We start from the raw sequence: 17720 nt of genomic DNA on the forward strand, positions 1-17720 counted from the left end.
AAACAGCCCAAGCTATATTTCAGAATGTTTTTCATCACTATGGCCTCCCCGAAGACACTGTGTCAGATCACGGTCCACAGTTCACCTCCCGAGTATGGTCGGCGTTCTGTGAACAACTGGGAATAAGCGTCAGCCTCAGTTCCGGCTACCATCCTCAGTCCAACGGTCAAGTAGAGCGGCTCAATCAAGAACTGGGAAGGTTTCTTAGGACATATTGTAGCCAAGAACAGCACAAATGGAGTGAGTTTCTCCCCTGGGCCGAATATATCTCAGGTGGGTTAGGGTTAGGGTGCCTCGGGTGCATCATTACAGCCTGCTGTTTGATATGAATAAGAATTAGTGCTGTGGAGTTTCAGTGTATGGTTAAACTATATGTTTTTGTCAGCAATATGATTTAGCTAAACGGATACAGAATATTTTTGTGTTTATTTGTAGGAGACATACTTGGCCGTGCATTACAAAATCTGGATGGACTGCTAAAGATGCCATATGGCTGTGGAGAACAAAACATTGCTATCCTTGCCCCCAATATCTACATTCTTGAGTATCTAGAGAACACTGGGCAGCTTACCTCAGATATCCGTGAGAGGGCTACTGGTTTTCTAAAGAGTGGTCAGTGAGATTACATTTCCCTTTATAATCTTTAAAAGTCAATATTAGCCATTATGAAAATATTTTTTATGAAGTAATCAGAATCAGTAATTTGTCTTTACACAGGATACCAGAGGCAGCTAAACTATCAGCATTTTAGTGGTGGATATAGCACATTTGGCAGTGGAGAGGAGAACACATGGTAAGAATTTCTTAAAGCAAACTCTGTAGACAACAGGTAGTGTTAGTGACAAGTGATTATCAACACTAAAACGTCTTCATAAGTACTCTCATTATCTTTTTAATATCTTTCTGGTATGTACAAAATGTTTTTGGATATAAAAATAAATCTCCACTTCCAGGTTAACTGCGTTTGTCTTGAGGACTTTTGGCAAAGCAGAGCGTTACATCTTTATTGATCCAGAAAACATTAAAAGTACAAAGAAATGGCTCATAGGTATGCAGAGGTCAGACGGCTGTTTCATACAACAGGGAAATCTGTTTAATAATAGAATGAAGGTATGTCTTGTATTTGGGGTGTCCATACTGCAGAACACATTTCTGAATAAATTGACTGAATTTCTGTTTCATGTATTACAGGGTGGTGTGAATGATGAAGTGACCATCACTGCTTACATCACTGCATCATTGCTTGAATTAGGCATTACAGTGCAGGTAAGAGCTTGAGACATGACAAAGCAAATATATATGTATATATAGTAAAATGAATTTTTTTTCTACACAGTGTGTATTAGATAGTGTACTATGTGTGTGTTTTCATTGCAGGATCCCGTTGTGAATAAAGGGCTGTTGTGCCTAAAATCTTCTGTTTCTAACCTGAAGAACACCTACACCACTGCACTGTTGGCCTACACTTTCAGTTTGGCTGTACACAAAGAAACTCGAGAGCAGCTACTAAAAGAGCTGGATAATGTCTCTATTCAAGGAGGTACTGAGTTAATCAGTGTATATTTATCATTTTCATTAGTTGCAAATATAACTTTCATGAAACATGGAGCAGACAACTCAGTCTCCTCAAAGTCTCAGCTTTATTAGCACATGTGTACAAGTCAATCCAATTCTCTCGCAATATTCAGTCACAGCCAGCATGCATTCGACACGCCCCCAGTGCCTAACAACACAGGACCCTGACACAGAACAGCCACAATCAACCATTATCATATTACCACATCTCTTTAAAGTTTCACTGCCTCCTTATTATTTTTGTTTTCTTTTAATTACCTTTTTAACCATGTAACATATCAACATATCAACAGACATCAATAACAATATCTACTGCTTGCAATAGTCAATCTTTTCACTATAACATGTTACTTAAACAGAACATGTTAGTATTTATGAAGTCACTCCTTTTTTCTTATATTACATTGTAGAAGTTAACATGCAAGCAAACTCTTTGCACCACGATGGTTGTTATAAAACTACCCCCAAAAATAATCCTTAAACTTTATCGGCTGTTTTACTTCTCTACCAGCAAAGGTTCTTTTGTTGTTCTGATCTGATGTCCGGTCATCAGTTGAGCTGGGCTCAATCCTGTGGCACTGATAGGTGTAGCATGATAGCTCATAAGATCTAGCTGTGGATCTGGCTGTCTGAGCACCCTTTTTGCAATTGCAACACTTCTTTCAGCAGCACTGTTAGCCTGTGGATATTGAGGACTGGAAGTAGCGTGAGTGAAATTGTATGTCGTTTTGAAATCCGCAAACTCAGTAGATGTGAACTGAGTAGCATTGTCTGTCAAGTTCATATGGGGTCACCCACTGAACAAACATCATTTTCAGATGCGTTATCACTTGCTGGCTTGAAACAGTTTTCAGATGTGCAATCTTAATATCATGAGAATAATAGCCCACGACTATCAGGTATTTCTTACCATCTAGTTCACAGATGTCCGTGGCGATCTTTTGCCACGGGCCGTCAGGAAGGGATGTAACCATCAGGGGCTCTCTCTTTTGTATCGGCTTGTAGACTTGACAGAACTCACATATCTCTACCATTTTTGTGATGTCCCTGCCTATACCAGGCCACCATACTGAAATATTAGCCCTCTCCCTGCACTTTGTGAGGCTCTGATGACCTGACCTGAGTGAAGCTAACATAACGCCTCCAGTCTCTGTGAACCAGGGATCACAATTCTGTCCTCATACAGCAAAAGTCTGTCAATTTCAGAAAGGTAACCTCTAGCAGCATGGAACCTGTGCAGTGTGTGTGTGTTTACTGAGATGTCTGTCTGGGCCATCCTTGACAAATATACTTGCAAACCAACTGGAGATCTGGATCCTGTTGTGTGGCTTTCCTTATGGCATCTAACCTGTTTCCACTTACAGGTTTAGTGCAGTGCCTGTACAGACACTGTAACATCATGCTCGGTGTCAGACTCGCCATGATGGGACAGTCTCAGTTAAGGTCCTTGAACAGAAAGCAATAGGACGTAGTTTGTTTTCCTGCTGCTGAAACAGAGCAGTCCCTAGGCCATAACTGCTTGCATCCACACTGAATACTGTGGTCCTGTTTGCACCATAGAATGCTAATGCAAGACTGCCTTGAGGTTGCAATTATGCTCCTCCTTGTCTTTACAGAACACTAGTATATTGTCCATTACTGCTACTGTGCCGACATGGTCTTTGAGAAGAGTGCCCATTTCTCTCTGAAATATCTCTGGAGCCGAGGTAATTCCGAAGGGAAGCCTCCGGAAACAGAAACGGCCAACTAGTTTGATAAAAGTAGTATGGTATCTGCCAAAATCCACTTGATGTGTCTAATGTGGAGAATATGCGTGCACCAGACAGCTGTGGTAAGATATCCTCAAGTGTGGGCAGAATGAATCTCTGACACTTTACTGCTTCATTCAGTTTCTTAAGGTCAACGCAAATTCTCACCTTGCCATTCTTCTTTATCACTGGCACCATTGGTGCACACCAGTCTGTCGCTTCAATGACCTCTTCTATGATTCCTGACTTTAGCATGTGCTGCAGCTCCTCTTCCACTTTTGGCAGCAAAGGAAAGTAAAGCTGTATGGTTTGGCATCTTATCTGAACTCAATTTTAATTGGCTCACAATCTAGAAGTCCAAAGTCTCTGAAAACACTGTCCTCAGTGCTAACAGAATCAACTCTGCTCCAGATTCATTTCACAGGCAGTTTTACGGCTAAGGAGGTTGTTGGTGTATGGGCCTTTTACAACATTACTGACATTTTGTTCATTTCTTTCAGTACAGGCTAAGAATTTACCAATACCAAGAGTTTGCCACCTGAACTCCTGATGTCTGCAAGTCTTTTGGAAAGATGAGGGCGACTAGGAAGTTCCAGAAATGTTTACTCAGACATAACTGTGATATCTGCACCAGTATCGATCTTGAACTTAACTGTAGTGCCATTCATTGGGAACTTCCCACGCCACTCATCATCATTGGAATCATCAGATACCGACCCCAAAAATCACATTCCCTTAGTTTCATTGTCTTGTCTATCACTGATGACTTCTTTTACAGTTTTTGTTTTACAAGCAACTTTAAAATGGCTTGTTTTGTTACAACTGCAGCATCAGTTCCCTCGAGCAGGACAGGCCCCATGCTTGTGCACACGTGTGCATCTTGTAGCACTTTGCTACTTTCATCTTTTTGTTTAGTGTCAGGATTTCTGTATTTGCCTCCTGTGTGTTTCTTAAATTGTTTCATGTATTTAGACTTGTAGCCTATTTCATTTACATCATATGCACCTCGAATATTAGCACTTTGTGTTTTAATCAGTTCTGACTGGCAAGCAATCTGTATCGCTTTTTCCAGCGTCAAAGCTCTAATTGCAGCTTCTCAGACACATCGCTATCTGCTATTCCAATCATGTTACGATCACGAATCTGCTTGTCTTTAGTAGCACCAAAATCACAAAACTCTGCCAGCTCATATAGGCTTCTGATGAATGCTTCAACACTTTCACCGTTTCGTTGATTCCTTTTGTGAAAACATGCGTGGTCATGAATCAAGTTGCGTTTGGGCACAAAATGTTCATCAAACGTCTTAACTACTGCGTTGTAGTAATCGTTTTCCTCCTCAGCAGAAAACATAAATGTGCTAAATATGGGCTCTGCCTGTTTGCCCATCGCTTACAACAATGAGTTCACCTGTACATCACAGTGTTCCTTGTCGAGTTTCGTTGCAATCCTAAAACATGCAAAGCACTGCCTCCACCGGGAGGCTTGATGGCTGTGCAAAATCAAAGCACTTTGACATTTTTTTTTTCTTTCACAGATCACAGAAGTGTGCAGGGAACTTTTACTTCTGACACCATGTCATGAAACATGGAGCAGACAACTCCGTGTCCTCAAAGTCTCAACTTTATTAGCACATGTGTACAAGTCAATCCAATTCTCTCACAATATTCAGTCACAACCAGCATGCATTCGATCCGCACCCAGTGCCTAGCAACCAAGGACCCTGACACAGAACAGCCAAGCACAATCAACTATTAACATATTACCACAATAACATTTATCACTGATAGTATTTGGAGAGGCAAGTATTACACATTCATTGAGAATTCTGGACACTTTTCAAAACTGCATTCTATAACTGACTAGGATGCCTAAATAACACTGTTGGCATATTGACATAATACAGTATAATAATATGCTGTTTTGGACAAAGCAAATAATCATCTGGTGCTGTTATGGTTGTAACATCCAGTGGTTCAATTGAAACATTACTGAAAAAATGGGAAAACTTACATGTACATTGTGAAACAAATCTAAATAAACCATCTTACATTCATCACTCCACGTGATATGACTTTGAAGATAGTTTGGAAAATAGTAAATGCAAGAAGCTCAGTCTCTGATTAATCGGGTTTTAATGAATCACTCATTTAAATGCTTGTGGGTTTTATTTGACAAATTGCGAACAACAGGCATAATTTAGAGCAGTAAAGTGTGATTTATCATTATCACTAATCTAAACACACCTGTTTTAGATGGTCATCTCCACTGGTCTCAGCCAACATTAGATGACTCTGACAGTGATGACAATGAAGGCTCCTTGTCAGTGGAAATCAGCTCATACGTGCTGCTAGCTGTTCTCACTTCAGATCAACTCACTGCTGCTGATTTGGGCTATGCTAATAGGATAGTCAGCTGGCTGGTGAAGCAGCAAAATCCCTATGGAGGTTTTTCATCCACCCAGGTACTCGATTTATCTGCAGCCCTTCCTTTAGCCTCTTTTGCATTTAGCCATTATGATGATAAATCAATGAATGTTTATGTTTTCATTCAGGACACAGTGGTGGCTCTGCATGCTCTGGCTCTGTATTCCACTAAAGTGTTCAGCTCAGAAGGCTCTAGCACAGTAACTGTAAAGTCAGCAGATAGAGACAGTCACAAATTTGATGTGAACCAGAACAACAAGTTACTGTATCAAGAAAGATCATTGCAGGATGTTCCTGGCAAATTCAGCATTGATGTGAAGGGCTCCACCTGCGTGTCAGTGCAGGTCAGTGCATCTAATGATTGTATAAGCACTGACTGCCCAGTTTCCCCAACAAATGCTTTTTTTTTAAAGTCTATTAAATATATTTTTAATTGATTGCATTTTGTTTATTAACTCAAATCCCTGCCTGCAGACAGCACTTTTCTACAATGTCCCCACACCTACTGAAATCAGTACACTGAACATTTTAGCAAAGACTGAGGGAAACTGCACAAAATCATTTGGTCACACTTTGACCCTCAAGTTCACTGTTGGGTAAGAATAAATGTATGACATAACTTTGTCTCAAAGTGAGTAGAGTAGAATGCTGTAACTATTACCCTGGAGTGATTTTTTTCATTTGCTATCATTATTAATGAGGATACTGTTATTGACTTTTTTCCAGATATAATGGAGCACTAAACAGCACTAACATGATCATAGTGGATATAAAACTCTTATCAGGGTTCACAGCAGATCCTGCTGAAGTAAGGAGTAGGAATATTGCTAAGATTTCTGTAATATACATACCTAGACAACCAGATATTTAAATACATAGGTACTGAAATGGTAACAGTAGAATAATTATTGCATTGTTTTTCTAGCTGAAAAGAGGCATTTTGGTGGAACGGGTGGATTCTAAAGATGACCATATTATCATGTATATCAAAGAGGTAAGAGAATAATATATATACAATATTTATCATTACCTATATTACACAACTGTGCTGTGCATCGAGCCCAGGAAATATGTATTATTTATTACATGTAAAACAACATATATGATGGAGTGTGTGTACAATATAATGCCTGGTGTATCTCCAACAGCTCCAAAAAAAAATTCCTATCAACTATGAGCTACACATTAAGCAGGTGCTTCCTGTCAAAAGTCTCAAGCCAGCATTAATCAAAATTTATGATTACTACCAAACAAGTAAGATTTTCCTGGTTTGTGTTATTTAATAATTTACTGTAATGATTGCATTGCACTGCTTTCATTTTCTAACATTGACCATATTTCATTTAGGTGACCAGTCTGAGACAGAATACACCTCTCCTTGTGTGTAGGGTTTTAAATTTACATTTGAAGATGCAGAACATCCTTTGTCTATCTGCTCTATGCTGCTTTTATTCTGTGATTTTCTGTGGAATAAAAATACCCTTCACATGCCGTCTGTGTGAATGTTTTATTGAAGATATTGACAGAATCGTAATATATCCATATCATGTGTGTTCAAAATTTTTAGCACTTTTTAACAGTTTTTTTGTAAAGCTACAGGATTCAGGGAATAAGTGGGAGGAATGAGTGGGAGGAAACCCATGTGTTTAAAGAAATGGTTTAACCCTTGTGCTCAGCGGCCAATGACACTCACCTGTTGAAACTGGATGAAAGTCCAAATGGCTCAGAAGTATGTGAAATTAATGGCAGAGATCAAACATTAACTCATTACTTGCGTGTTTTTCACATGTTAAAATAGCATTTTATTTATTTGTTTGTTTGTTTGTTTGTTTATTTTTTTATTTTTTTGATGCAAGTGCAGAGTTTATTTGAAAGAGAAATCAAAAAGAAAAACAACCTTAAAACAATTAGACAAGGTCAGGCAATCAGTAGACAGACCTATCTAGACTTAGCAAAACTCAATAAACCAAACAGACAGAGCCAGGTACCAGACAGCCAGGTGCACACACACATACATCTCCTCAACACCTAATTCCTCTGCCTATGCTTTCTCTCACTCACCACGAGAATCAGGCAGGGGTAGTGGCACAGGTCTGCTGTTGTCCCAGAGATGGTGTTTCACACCTCTCCCCTTGTCTCATCTCACCATTTCTTCTTTTGAATTCCATGCAGTTTCAGTTACATCTCCAATCAACCTCTCCATCATTGTCATCTACCGTCCTCCTGGTCCCATTGGAGACTTCATGGAAGAAATAGACACACTCCTCAGCGTCTTCCCTTCTGACAGCACCCCTCTGATGGTCCTTGGAGATTTCAACTTCCCATCCAACAAGCTTCAGTCTTCTGGCCTTCTGACTCTTCTGAATTCATTCTCCTTGTCATTTAACAGCTGCCCTCCAACACACAAGGGAGGAAACATCTTGGACTTGGTCTTCACCTGCCCTTCCCCAGCTTCAGACATGACTGCTACCCCACTTCATATCTCAGATCATCATTTGGTATCCTTCACTATCATTCTCCCTGTACTACCCAAATGTAACTCCAAACATCCCTCTCTCATCCGTAGGAACCTTCACTCTGTAGCTTCCTACACTCTTTCATCTCTTCCTGACTATGACTCCTTTTCCTCCTTACCCCTAGACTCAGCTACAGACACTATTATCTCCTCTCTTTCATCAACCATGGACCTTCTCTGCCCTTTATCCACTAAATGCAAGAAGACTTCTTGTCCTGCTCCTTGGCTGTCAGATGTGCTTCGCAACAATCGAAGAGAACTACGAACAGCAGAGAGGAAGTGGAAGAAATCTCAACTGGACGCAAATCTCACCTCTTATTGAATGCTTCTGTCCAGATTCTCTTCGGACGTGACTTCTGCCAAGACTTCCTTTTACAAGGAAAAGCTTGAGGCTTCTGCACAAGATCCCCGAAAGCTCCACAACATCATCTCTGCACTACTCAACCCTGCTCCACCTGCTCCATCCTCCCTGACCGCTGAAGATTTTGCCACTTCCCACACACAGAAGAATGAGAACATCTGCCAGACCTTCACACCCGCCCCTACTTCATCTGCATTACACAGCCAGGACTTAGCTACTCCTTCACTGAAGCATCTCTCAACCATAGCAGCAGAAGAGGTTTTGCAAATCATCCACTCCTCCAATCCCACCACCTGCCCACTGGATCTAATCCCTTCCACTATGCTCCAGACCATCTCACCTGACCTCCTGCCCTTCATCACTACAGTCATCAATAGATCCATTACATCAGGACAGGTACCAACTGCCTTTAAGCAAGCAAGGGTTATCCCTATACTAAAGAAACCTGCTTTGGATCCCTCTGACATCAATAATTACAGACCAGTATCACTCCTCTCCTTTCTTTCAAAAATTCTCGAACGAATTGCTTATAATCAGCTGTCTGACTATCTCTTGCAGAATAACCTCCATGATCCCAACCAGTCTGGCTTCAAAGCAGCACATTCTACAGAGACTGCCCTTTTGGCAGTCACTGAGAAACTACATACTGCTAGATCAGCCAAGCTGTCATCGGTCCTCATCCTCCTTGACCTTACTGCAGCATTTGACACGGTTAACCACAAGACACTCTTGTCCACCCTCAGGAGTCTTGGAATTTGTGGAACAGCATGGGAATGGTTTGCTTCCTACCTGGATGGTCGCTCATATCAGGTAACATGGAAGGGATTGACATCTGCCCCATGCAGACTCTCTACTGGTGTCCCACAAGGCTCAGTACTTGGTCCTCTCCTTTTCTCCCTCTACACTCACACTCTTGGCAAAGTGATATCCTCACACGGCTTTTCATACCACTGCTATGCTGATGACACCCAACTTATCTCCTCCTTCCCTCCCTCAGATACCACAGCTTCTACCCGAATCTCAGCGTGTCTGGCAGACATTTCATCCTGGATGACAGCTCATCAGCTGAAACTTAATCCCAGCAAAACTGAACTGCTGGTCATCCCAGGTGATTCATCCCCAAACAAGGATCTTGCATTATCTCTGGACAACTCAATGATCTCCCCTTCAGCCACTGCTCACAAACTTGGGGTAACCGTGGACAATCAACTGTCCTTTTCCTCCCATGTTACCAATGTGACACGCTCATGTCGGTTTCTTCTGTACAACATCAGAAGGATCCGACCATTTCTATCCACACAGGCTACTCAAGTGCTTGTTCAGTCTCTGGTTATTTCGAGACTGGACTACTGCAACTGTTTACTGGCAGGTTTTCCTCTGAATGCAACTCGTCCACTGCAAATGATCCAAAATGCAGCTGCACGGCTTGTATTCAACGGTTGAATACGGTTGAAATATACGGTTGAAATAACCAAAATATGGTTCCCTCCACTGGCTTCCGGTAGCTGCATGCATCAGATTCAAAACACTGATGCTTGCCTACAAAGCCAAGAATGGATCAGCACCATCTTACCTCAAAGATCTTATTACTCCTCGCACTGCTCCTCGCTCCCTCCGATCCACTAGCACTGCCCAACTGGTCCCACCATCTCTCAGGGTAAAAGGTAGGTATTCATCTAGACTCTTCTCTGTTCTGGCACCGAGGTGGTGGAATGAACCTCCCCTAGATGTCTACACAGCAGAGTCTCTGACTGTCTTCAAACGACGTCTTAAGACCTACCTTTTCCTGAGGCACTTATACTAGCTCTTACCTTTCCCTGTTTATGTATTGTTATAAGGTTTATTTAAAAAAAATAATAAAAATAATTCCAATTTTAGGTGAATGGTATCCTAGGTCTGTAACCTATTGAACCAGTGTTAATGTTTTCAATGATAGTGACTTAAAGCACTTTTGTATGTCGCTCTGGATAAGAGCGTCTGCCAAATGCCAGAAATGTAAATGTAAATGTAATTCCAGGAGCCAGACTTCCACTGAAGAGGCAGGGTATTTATGGTGCTGATGGGGAACAGGTGGTTGTTTTTATTTTATTTTTTTGCATAATAATATAGCATACATATGTAGAGTATCACAATGTAGTCAATTATTATCAGTTGCATTCATTATAGCATTAAAGGAACAGACAGAAGAAAAAAAACCTGTACAGGGGATAACAGAGAATTTCTAAAAGAAAAGTATTCAAAGGTTCTATACATCTTTTTTTTAAATGTATTTATTTATTTATTATATCTTTTAAGACCTCAATGTAAAACTTAAGTTCAATTTTAAATTGTGTAATGTCCATGTGTAATGTTTCTTTGTGTAATGTGTCTTTTTTTTGTGTATATGGTATTTCCCATACATAATTATTAAATTAACCACCAAATTTGGCTCTAAACTTTTATTTTTACACACCAAAAATATATCTTTAACTAATTTTGTCAATTTAAATATTAGATATTCAATATCAATCCAAAATGACTGGGTAAATACACCTTCATAAAATAAGTGTTTCATGTATTCTTCCTTTAAGTTACAAAAGACATAAGTAGTCACCATGTTTCTGAAAAAAATTGTGACAACTTGTCTCCCTCGTAAGGATCTGGACAGAAACTGGATGATGACGGTTCTCCCTCTCATGGTGCTTCCTTCCAGTTTTCTTCCAAACCGGTGTACTATATCTACCTCTTGTTGTATTTTGTTGGTAAACTCTGAAGAACTGCACAACAGATATCCAGGACCTGTATCTTTGTCTTCACCTGCCTGCTCTGCCAGACCATTATCTCAGATTCCATCTTCTTTATACGGTTCTATCACATAGAGCCTGGAATCAGTCTCCGAACATTTTCTTACCGTGTGCATCACTGATCTCATGGATCAACTTCACGTCCTTTTTTTCAGATTTTTCACGTCATCTTTTACTTCATTGGAGAGGAATTCTGTTGTTTTCTTTAATGCTTCAATCCTTACTGTATTTGCCATTAAGAGCTCCTCTAATCCTTTTTTTGACTCCTGCATTTATGCATCGTACAATGTTTTCTTGAATTTCCGAGAGAGACGGCTCTCTTTTACTTTTCCTCGAATCAGGAGTGCTCGGGGTGAAATCCGGTGAAGGAAGTGTAGCGTCCTGCACTACATATGAGTGCACCGATTGAAGGTCAGTGAGACAAATGTGCACTTCATCATCTTTATTCTTCATCTTTTTTAGCTGCTTTGTTATGCTCTTTTCTTTGACCTTACTCTTCCTCTCTTTCCATTTTTCCACCATTTGATGCAGTCTCATTCTTTAAGTTGGAAAATTAAACAATAATTTACAAAAACAGTCCAGGTTAATTATCAGACAAATTATAAGAACTTACATTTACACTTACTTTTTAACAAACAAAAAAATATATGAGGTGACCGCATTGGCGTCCAGTCAATAGGGGACACTGGGGTGCCACCCACTTAAAGTTAGCCAGGGAAGACTGGTACTTTAACACATGAACAATAATTATTTATTTTAATAACAAAATAAATCATCTAATTATATCATTTAATCGTAATATTCCTCTATAAGTCATATTATTATTTATTTAAAATAAAAAAATAAAAACTGTATTTCATTTGTGTGTGGGTATGTTTGTGTGTGTGTGTGAGTGTGTTTGTGTGTGCGGGGCGCCGGACAAATGAGTGTGTATGTGGTAACGTAAACCTTTGGAAAACCCTAGGCGTGCAGAACTTTGCTCCCTGAAGCCACCCAATATTGTTTTTATATTAGTTGGACTCGTGTGATTGGACCATTCTCAACGAGTCTCATTACCGCTCAGGATGGTCAGTTAATGGGCAGTTAATAATCAGTTAAATACTGATTAATGTGGAAGCAAGCGAAATATCTCGAGATAAAAGAAAATTCAGTTATATCTTTACAAAAAAAACTTTCACAAGAGAATTAAGACTTTTCCGGCCTTTTTCAATATTTTATCTTAGCAGTAATGATACATAATCACCTGATAAATGGTTATTTACAGTCCTGCATTTCTAACACTGAAATGCACTACCCCCCACCCTGTTTTTGAGTTGAATGGCCAGTGGGCACAGTGAAGTTTCCCAAACACGCTGGAGAGGTCGTGTGCTGAAAATTCCAGGTCGTATGCATACATCTTTATAGTTTTGTTGATTTTTAGTAAAACAAACACGATTTCATGTTTTGCATATGTCCAGGAATGCATGATGACAGACTTTTGTGTACAGTTGTAGATATTCACGCTTGAGTATTTTTATAATTGTCTTTCTGCAGAGGAATTGAACTTTCAGAACTTGGCACTGATAATGGACTTCGTAATGATGGTCAACAAAGTCCACATTATGATATGGCTACTAACCTGCTTCCTATTTCTTTTTGTTTATGGACAAACCACAGGACCGTAAGTAATCATGAGGAAAATTATACTGTAACATTTGTATAATACTGTATGTGTAACAGGTATAAATGTATATTTAGTACACACCGTTTTACAATGCAGAATTACACAAAATATTAGTTATACCTGATGTTTCTGTTTCTGTGTGTTTCCCCTTTATGCTTCCAGTTAACGCCATCATTCCCGACCTGTTTTGTATCTGTATGGGAATGATATGATAAGTGCCAACTCACAACAACTGTTTTTATTGTTTTCATTGCATGAGAATAAACTGACAAGTTGAGAGTCAAGTATTGGAAGTGCTCCCATAATCTCCAGAATACCCCAAAATCTGTGTGTGTGTGTGTGTGTGTGTGTGTGAGAAATGAAGTGTTGAAACTGACCTTCAATTCTTTTTATATAATTTGAAATATCACTATAACCTGAAGCCTAAATTCTGTTAATTAAACTATTATTATGTATAACTGTATACTGTATTATGTGGACACATGACCATAACTCCCATACATTCTTGTTGAAAATCCAATTCTAGACATGGGGAGTACGTCTGCATTCCAGTTCAGTCAAAAGGTGTTCACTGGGGTTGAGGTTAAAGCTCTGTGCAGGACACTGGTGTTGGAAAGCCATCTTTAATGGGCAGTGTTTGTGTACAGGACCATTGCCGATGCTGGAACAGATTTGGGTCTGTTAGTTCGAGTGAAGGCAAATTGTAGTGCTACAACATACAAAGACATTTTATACAACTGTGTGCATCCAAATTTCTGGCAGCAATTTGAGGAAGAATGAAAGTTTGTGATGGTAAGGAGTCCACATATATTTGACCTTATAGTGTATGCATGTAGTTGCAGAGTCACGATAAATCATCAGCAGGAAAGAAGAAAATGCCTCCCTATGCGGTGCAAACAGAGATTAACGTGCCAAGTCAGGAAATATACAGGAAGAGTATTGCAATGACTGGTCATAGGAGTGAAATAGGAATGTAAGGTCAATATACTCCTGGTCATAGGAGTATAGGAATGACTGGTCATGAAATGTGACTGAGAGGATATAAAGATTTCTGAGCTAATCTTGTGGTTAATCTGACTCATATGGAGGTCACAATTTCTACACAACAAACATGATTACAGAAACTTATTCTACAGACCAAAAGGTCAGTCTAGACTTGTACAAAGGTAGAACATGCACATCTCTGCACAGACTCTAACCCAAGCTTCAGGATCAATCCAGGGATTTCCATTAAATGTATAACCATTGTATGTGGTTTTGAAAGAGAAAGCTTTATGTAGGTGATGCTAGATGTATGTCTAATTTTACATATGTTTTCAAGGCATTAAATGACAGGGTAGATACTCTTTGACTTTATATACAATAGGTTTACCACAAAAGGTTTTACCACAAAAAGTCAAACACATAACAGTTTCTATTTTTGTGCAGCCATAAGGGTGATGTAACAGAAAACTCTGGGACAGATTTTGAGGATCCATGTAAACAAGTTTTATTAAACAGTATGTCATAATAAGAACAGGGAGAGTAAATAGCAAAATTATTTTTATTCATATAATTATTCATACTGAAATATACAAAAATCACCAACAAATGAACAGGCCAAAGTCAAAAGAAAGGGGTAGGGCAAAACAAGGTTTAGAACTAGTGGTGGGACAGGAAATGACAATAAAGAGGTTCAAAATAAGGGTAAGGGTGCCCTCTGTCAGTGTAGCAGGGCATAATTTGGGATTATCCTCTGTTAACCCTGCTGTCCTGTGCTTTGAGTTTTGTTATTGTCTCTATCTAGACTCTTGGATTCAGCCCAGTAAATATTGCTTGTATAGCATCCATAATTAAATGCGAGTAGGTGATACATGATCACATATATCCCATTCAATGTGTATGTTATTGTAGGATTATGAAGCTTTATTAATAATCCTTAAGTCAGTGTAACTTCAGCCTGCATATAGTTCTGCAGTACTAATTAAGTTTATTAAGTTTAAAACATTACTGCCACCTTCCTACAATAGCTTATTTTACATAACCTTTACTTTACCATTGTGCATCTCTTTACTGCTTCTCACACACACAAAGAATAATCACAAAATAGATGTATTTTTTTCGTTTTAGATATTTCATAGTGACATTTCCTGCAGTCATAGAGTCTGGCTCTGAGGCTAAGCTGTGTGTTGATCTTATGAAGCCTAATGAGACTCTGCAAATGGACATCTATCTGATTCACAAGGACCAGAACAAAAGTATTTTACAGGAGACAGTGGTAAAGGAGATTCACCGCTGCTCCCAGTTTAAGGTCAGAAATTCCATATAAAGTGAGGGGAAATAAGTTTTTTTTGTTATTTTAAACTATTTCCAGTGAATACTGTATTTCCACTTTAGATTCACGTACATAATGTCTTTTGACTTCATACTTATAAATATGAAGAAACAAGGATGAATTAATTTACATAAAAATGTATACGGTATGTTGAAAAACCTGATGAGGAAATGTGGAGATATTTATACTAGAATTATATTAAATAACTAAAGCAGACGTGCCTGAATACTTATTTGCCCTCAGTTATATATTTCATTATTTTAATTTTATAGGATTGTGACTGATGTGTTTCAATATCCATGACATCTTCACAGGCTCCACATGTTAAGGGAGAATCAGTACAGGAGATCAAGGTAGAGGTCAAAGGTAAAAGCTTTAAGATAACAGAGAAAGCAAAAGTGATGTTTAAATCCTACAACCCATTAGTATTTATTCAGACTGATAAACCCATCTACAATCCAGGCCAAACAGGTGACTAAATTCCTGCACCATACTTCACTAATTCCAAGGCCTTTAAATTGTTAGAGAATTGTAGATTCAGCTTAAAACGCATTTCTTTTTCTTTTTTTTCCACAGTAAATTTCAGGATCGTCACCATGGATTCCAATTTTATTCCCCTTAAACAAAAAGTAAAATGACACTTTTTAATTCAAATATTTACTTTGATATAATAAATGAGTGCATAAAACTGAGTTTTAGCTGGTTACGTGTAACTGCACAGATTATTATCACACCCTTCTTTGTGTAATATCTTTATATTGTATTAATAAAACAAAAAACAACTTAATTAGATTTATGCCATTATACTCTCCTTTACAGTACAGCACAGTAATAATCGAGGTAAGAAAATGAAACTATACCTAATATATTTAGTTTTTTCTTTATTTTAGTTTGTGACACTGTTGTTCATTTTAATAATTTGTTAATATTGGTTGTTTAAAAAAATAATGCTATTTTTATGAACCAATCAGGATAATAATAATAACAGGATTGGTCAGTGGACGAATGTGACCCCAACAGGTCTGATACTGCAGCTTTCTCATGAACTAAATGTTGAGGCTCCACAGGGAGAATATCAGATCATTGCTAACATTGGAACTGAATTATTCACACACTCTTTCACGGTGAAAAAGTATGGTAAGATTTTTTTTATTAATTTACTTGTAATGACTACATAATATACAGTACAAAATAAGTTATAATAAAATTATATTGACATTTGACTTGCAGTCTTACCCAAGTTTGAGATTACAGTAAAAGCACCAGAAAAACACAGTGTTGGTGAGGAGGAACTGAAGCTGGAGATTTGTGGAACGTAGGTGACAGCTTCAAGAGAAAACAACAAAAATAGAAATTCAGGATATGTTTATGTTGCCTAAAAAATCACTGTTCGAAACAAAGGTTAATGCTTGTGCATTTTTAAGGTACACTTATGGACAGCCAGTACCTGGTGCAGCACTGGTGCAAGTGTGTCGTAAATTTCGGCCGGATTATATTCACCATCAGAACGCTCCAATGGTGTCACCATGCCTGGTTGAAACAGTGGAGGTGCGAAAGTAACACTATATTAAAGAGTCTAAGGTTTTTTTATCTCTATACTGATATAGTTTTCACCCTGTATTTGTTTTTGTGTTTTCCTAAAAGATGGGAAAGACTGGTTGTGTCTTACATATATTGAATGTGTCAACTTTCATGAATTCTGAATTAAAAACAATTTTTGAGGACAACCTTAATGCTACTGTTACACTGACAGAGGAAGGAACAGGTGAGAGCTGAGGGAGACAAGGCACAAAAAACACAATCTGATTTATAATGTAAACTTCAAGTTATGCTGAAATAGATGTAAAATGTATTAGTCAATATTATTAACATATGTATTGTATATTGGTCTTTTTGTTTAGAAGTTTCCATGGTGAAATCTATAATCATAGCTCTCACATTCCAAATTGGTGAAGTCGAGCTTATGGATTTACCAAAATACTTTGAATATGGCACCTTTATAGAAGGAAGTGTGAGTTTTCCTCTGATTTTCTGTAAGCATTCATATTAGTGATGTTTTTGACAGCTTTCTCCAAGTTGTCAATTCTTCTTTCTTTGATTAACAGATTAAAGTTACTACCTTCAGTGGAACACCAATTCCTAACAAGAAGGTGTATCTTTCAGAAGGTAAACGGTGGTCTCAAACGCTACTACTCAATCTTACTACAGACAATAATGGCTTGGCAAACTTCTCAGTCCCTTCACCTGAACATCCTAAAACAGAAATAACATTGAGGGTATGATACAATGACCTTAGATTTGAAATCATTTCAATCGATTTTTATAACTAATTTTCACT

General features: G+C 38.5%; 1 protein-coding gene across 9 annotated transcripts in view; it reads left to right on the forward strand.

Annotated features, from left to right (window-relative positions):
• Nucleotides 1–17720, forward strand: part of LOC131367838 (alpha-2-macroglobulin-like) — a 60270-nt gene that overhangs the window by 19613 nt on the left and 22937 nt on the right. For 2 of the 9 annotated variants that reach the window (XM_058413399.1, XM_058413400.1), the window contains exons 1-12: nucleotides 12730–12786; nucleotides 12939–13065; nucleotides 15178–15358; nucleotides 15697–15853; nucleotides 15959–16011; nucleotides 16202–16222; nucleotides 16354–16519; nucleotides 16613–16697; nucleotides 16807–16930; nucleotides 17027–17147; nucleotides 17284–17393; nucleotides 17488–17658. In XM_058413399.1, the coding sequence (XP_058269382.1) occupies nucleotides 12971–13065; nucleotides 15178–15358; nucleotides 15697–15853; nucleotides 15959–16011; nucleotides 16202–16222; nucleotides 16354–16519; nucleotides 16613–16697; nucleotides 16807–16930; nucleotides 17027–17147; nucleotides 17284–17393; nucleotides 17488–17658 (1284 nt within the window). In that variant the 5' untranslated portion in view covers nucleotides 12730–12786; nucleotides 12939–12970. The other 7 variants (XM_058413403.1, XM_058413401.1, XM_058413397.1 and 4 more) reach the window with 7 other exon arrangements.

This window comes from Hemibagrus wyckioides, linkage group LG17 (assembly GCF_019097595.1).
Source record: "Hemibagrus wyckioides isolate EC202008001 linkage group LG17, SWU_Hwy_1.0, whole genome shotgun sequence".
Taxonomy (NCBI): Eukaryota; Metazoa; Chordata; class Actinopteri; order Siluriformes; family Bagridae; genus Hemibagrus; species Hemibagrus wyckioides.